The sequence below is a fragment of the Bombus vosnesenskii genome, unplaced genomic scaffold (genome assembly GCF_011952255.1).
Source record: "Bombus vosnesenskii isolate JDL3184/JDL3185 unplaced genomic scaffold, Bvos_JDL3184-5_v1.1 scf7180000015564, whole genome shotgun sequence".
Lineage (NCBI taxonomy): Eukaryota > Metazoa > Arthropoda > Insecta > Hymenoptera > Apidae > Bombus > Bombus vosnesenskii.
Window position 1 is genome coordinate 47971 of NW_022884051.1, and position 4979 is coordinate 52949.

Sequence of the window (4979 nt, forward strand, 5' to 3'; positions counted from 1 at the left end):
ATAGTATAACGTTATAACTTATTACGTTATATAGTATACCGTTATAACGTATTGCGTTAGGTAGTTTGGACGAAAAACTTACATCCGGCGGAAGCGTTGCCGCACCGGAAACGATCTCTCTCACGCTGCTGAAATCGCAATTTGGCACCATTGGATGCTTCGCAAGACCAACTAAAACTGGAGGGACCAATGGTGTATGCGTAATTCTGTATTTTTCTACGGGACTGATTAATGTTTCTAACTTGAAATTTCGCATTATGTACACAGCTGCACCGCAACTTATTGCCGTATTCATCATTCCGAACGCATAACCGTGGAATAATGGCAAGAAAACTAGTATTCGGTCTCCACGTCGAATATCCATTGATTCTGGGGCACTTCGATTAAGAACAAAATGCAATTGAATCGAATATTTATAATTTCAACTAGAATGATAAGAGTTAAGAGGCACAACAATAGAGAAAATATTATATAGTTGATTTGAATAAAGAATGGTTTGTTAATCATATAAAACGAATAATATATATTTAAATTTAACATAAATGAAAAATAAATCTCGAAATATATGTGTGGTCTTAGATCAACCGGATACATTGTGTATATTAATTTAATATATTTACCTTAGACTTTGGATGAAAAGTAACAAATTTCGATGAGACAACATTACTCCTTTTGGAAGGCCTGTTGTACCGCTAGAACATAAAATAGCTGCCATTCTTTTCCTGTTATGATCTATCTGCACCGGTGAAGACGCATAGAGATCCGTGATACTTTGATATTTTTCCAAAACCTTGTCTCAGGTTATTATATTTCCATCAAGAGGTTTATCATCCAATTCGATTAATTTCATATTCCAGCTTACAGTAGATGCAATTTTCGCCAAAATGTTTTCAGTGCGTCGCGATGCAAACAACACCCGTGGCTGATAAATTTCCAGCATGTGCGTAAATTCTCCTACGTAAAAAATTGCATTAGATATGATTAAATAACGCATATGCTGCATCGCGTAACTTAACCACTCCGCGTAACAAGGTGACAGTTTTACAAAAGATCTAGAAATATTCGAAGAGCCTTACAAAAGCTTTTTCCGATATCCGTCTCCGCAAGGAGAGGCTGAAACAACTTTCTTTGAAATAACATATTTTTCGTAGAATGTTTACTCTGAGAAGATATTCGGAGTAGTTAAATACAATTTAATCGTATACGATTAAAAATTAGTATTGTTTGTATCTCTAAAAGGTGACGGAGTAACGCATATTGAGAATATAAGTGATTATTAATTTCCGCATCTATATACACAATATTTAACAATTTAATATTAACAATTATTGTTTACACTACATTATAAAACTTGGTGTTAGAGTAAGTACTGTTTCTAGACTTTTATTGTTAATTCTGCAAATGTAATGTAAATAAATTTAGTCTTTAATTAAAGTATCTAATTTATGATCTCTGTTTCTAGTAGTTGTAAAATTCTATAATAAACTCGAGGCAAATAATAAAGTCGAGGCTCGATTTCATTAACTTATATATGGCATAATCAGTGGAGTTATCAGAAACATGCAAGTTTCCAAAAAAGAAGAGCAAATTTTTCTTTCCACTTTTTACGTTCTGCCTTCGTTAAATTTCTATAATATTAAACACGCACGTACTTTTAATTAAATTAATTTCTTTGTTATTATAAAATAATTCGTAAAAGCTGCTTGGAGAATATCTTACTTTCTGTATATGCTGGATTCAACGGTGCAAATGTAGCTCCGATAAATAACGTGCTACATATCGATACCACGTAATGTGGATGGTTTTCAGCTGCAACGGAGATTCTGTCTTCCACCTTGATTCCATAATTTCTCAAAGCAACAGATAATATTGTGCTTTTTTCGAGAATATCCTTGCATGTGTAGTGTTTACCAGTTTGAATATCTACCTGATATAGTAACATGCAAGTATTACAATATAAAACATAGTAATCAAAATGAATCATTTGTATTGTCGTTTCTTGCTCTTTTTATATAAAAAAATCTATCTTGTTTAAATTGAGACTGTTGATTACTCTGACAATGTACATGCTAATACAGCCATCTGTAATCGCAATATGCGGGTCGCTTATCTAGAACGAAACGTACCAGGTCGTTAATTGTTCGTTGCAACGGTAGTGTCAAGTATTCCATCCGTAAGAAAAGCTTATTTTCTGACGAAAATTAGAAGGACTGTAATGTCTAATTCAAAATCAGTACAATCACGAGTCTACCTCAGCTTTTTAACTTTTAATAAAATCTCTAATATGGACGTCAGGAAATGATAAAACGAATGACCTGCGACTGATTTGCTTCACTGCATCTTATATCAATTTATATTTTGTCTCGTTTATATTCTGCGGCAATCGTTCTTGTTTCTCACAGCTCAGCCATTCTGTAACGATGAACCGCTGTAACATTCGCAGTGTTTCAGTGTAAACTGTTTGATTGTTCCGATTTAAAATGATGGCGCTGTAAAGAAGGTTATACGCTTGGACGGTTTATAGTTTATTGTTGTAATACAGCAGAAATGTGGACGATACACGACGATGTTAGCCGAAAATTGTGTGTAATTAAAAATCCCTAGGCGGTTAAAATACATTCAACCACAATAACATTTATAGAAATATAAAAATTGTATTGAAAATACGATTAGATGGCGTATTTATGGGATAATAGTAATAAGGTAGCACATATATCGAGCAGTATGTGTTATGCATTTTATGTGACATGCCCCTGTTTTTACGTTTGTTGTAAAGGAACGAATATTATTATTTTTTATCGTGTGTTCACTGAATCAAATGCTGCAACGATTGCTCGCAAAAATTTCCAAGTTTTTCTGTATTATTCCGTTTATATTCCTTTAGTTTGATCAACGTGACGTTGTTCGGCCTTCTTGTAACTAAATATTTAGTGTGATACGCTATACCGAAATTATCACATTATTGAACATTTGGCGATAATATCTGTTGAAGGGTAGACAAATGAAAATTGTGGCTGGGCAAACGCGGACAAGATGCGAATAAACGGATGCAGTTTAATCTTTGTAAAAATTCCCTCTTTCTCTCCTAATCGAGGTTCTACTGTGTACGTACAATTTAGCGTATTATTGCCGCGATCATATTTTATTTTTTTATTTCAAAGCTTGCGATTCCGAACATTATGTTTTCTCCGTAATCGTTTCAAGTGTGATAGCTAACTGACGTATACAGGTTGTGTAAAAAGGTGTCCGATACTCAAAGGGCTTATAGTGCCGACCGGGAGAAATAAATATCGACATAGTTCTAAAAGTAGCCCTTTCGATGTAAAATCAATTTTTATTTTTTAGCGTGCGATATCTTGAGTGAGACTCCTCGAAATATATCGAATATCGTCGGTAGGATCGAAATAACATAATCGCGAATTTAGTCAAGGATGAAAAAAATGCGTTTCGTAGGTCAAATTCGAAGGGTGCTGTGTATTTGTTATTTCCACTTTAGAATAGTAAAGGGACATTGTTAACCACACAAATAATCTTTGTTGATATTAGTAATAACTTTGCTGAGTGGAGGATAGTTCACCCAGACTTTAGAGATAAGCTTGTAATAATAAACATACATCGTTATCGTACAAGGATCGTGCATGTCATTTCTCGCATCATTCCCGCCTCCCATTCGCACTCAACAACTGGCGCTAACTGGATTTAATCTACGGATTCCAACTAAACTCTAGAAGAAACAGAAAATACGCACGAAAACGTGACCAACGCTAGAAAGATCAGCACGATCCACGACTAAAATCATCAACGCGCTTCTGATATGCAGGCGCTGGAAAACCGACCTTTGGTCCTTCAACTGCCAAGACTGCTTCGCATTCTGATTTTTCTTCATTCAACTGTGAGCATGCACGATAGTTTGGTTAACCCCAAAAAAAATAATTAGAAAAAGTTTCACAGGTATCGGTTGGTCGTCGAAATGGACAAGACGACCTTAACCAAGCTTGCTGGTGCCCGAATAGTAAAAAGAACTAAATTCTCATTTTCAAGTATTACAATCGTTTTTGATGTATCGTGTATGTGTCTCGTACATATTCCCTAACATAATGTACCTCGAGAATTTTCAACAATAATTCGTTAGAATTATGGATGAGCTCTAGTTATTGGTATTAATAGCATAATTAGTATTATAAAGTATTTGTTCCTTTTAATATATTCTATGTTCTACGACTCTTCGCTAGTAACGAGACACGTGTCTTTCTTTCGTTTTGAAGTCAAATCATCTCTAAATCAACAAGGAGACTGAATTTTAGTAGGTAAGTGCGTAGTTGTAAACATTTCTCTTCTTCTAAACACTCGCATCTAAATTTAAGTGGATTTTGCAGCAAAATTATAATCAATTCAACGTTTTCATTGCCTTATTTATTACAATACATTCTTTATAATTCAAGTTGACAGTAAACAAAATCCTGAATACACAGATTCAGTGAGCTAGTAATCGACGGTCATTGAATCTTTCGGCATCGATGTCGATCAAGATTCAAAGCGAATGTCGAAGAGCGAAAACGGAAGAAACAGAAACGTAAATGTACGTGTTCATGATATAAATTTGAATGCTCTGAACGTTAACCCATCAGAACGCATTTATTGTCTACAGCAATGTGAAACACGGGACATTTCAACTGGCGATCAACGTTTTCTAACAATATTTTGATCCCTGCGCCTATTATCGGCAGAAGGTCCTCGATCGATTCGAAACTCGATAAAGTAACCGGCAGGTGGGCGAGAAGGATCGCAAAGAGAACACTGCTGACAAATGTTGCACTTATCAACCGGTTCTTCATGGTGCTCTTTAAAAGTTGATTTATCTGTTGAAAGTAATTCTTTGTTTTCTTTAGCATTAACTATATTCGAATCGATAATTACAACAGTTTTTATCCTACTAGAATGTATCTATAAAATTAGGAAGTAATATAAACAAGTTAATT

The 4979-nt window shown here is 34.6% G+C and overlaps 1 protein-coding gene across 1 annotated transcript; it reads right to left on the reverse strand.

The window, feature by feature from the left end:
- Nucleotides 1-626: 626 nt before the first annotated feature.
- On the reverse strand, nt 627-1992 carry LOC117241263 (luciferin 4-monooxygenase-like). Its single transcript, XM_033507225.1, has 2 exons — nt 1720-1992; nt 627-954 (listed from the first exon to the last, which is right to left on the reverse strand). The coding sequence occupies exons 1-2, from the start codon at nt 1982-1984 to the stop codon at nt 797-799; spliced, it is 423 nt and encodes a 140-aa protein (XP_033363116.1). The 5' UTR covers nt 1985-1992; the 3' UTR covers nt 627-796.
- Nucleotides 1993-4979: the final 2987 nt, after the last annotated feature.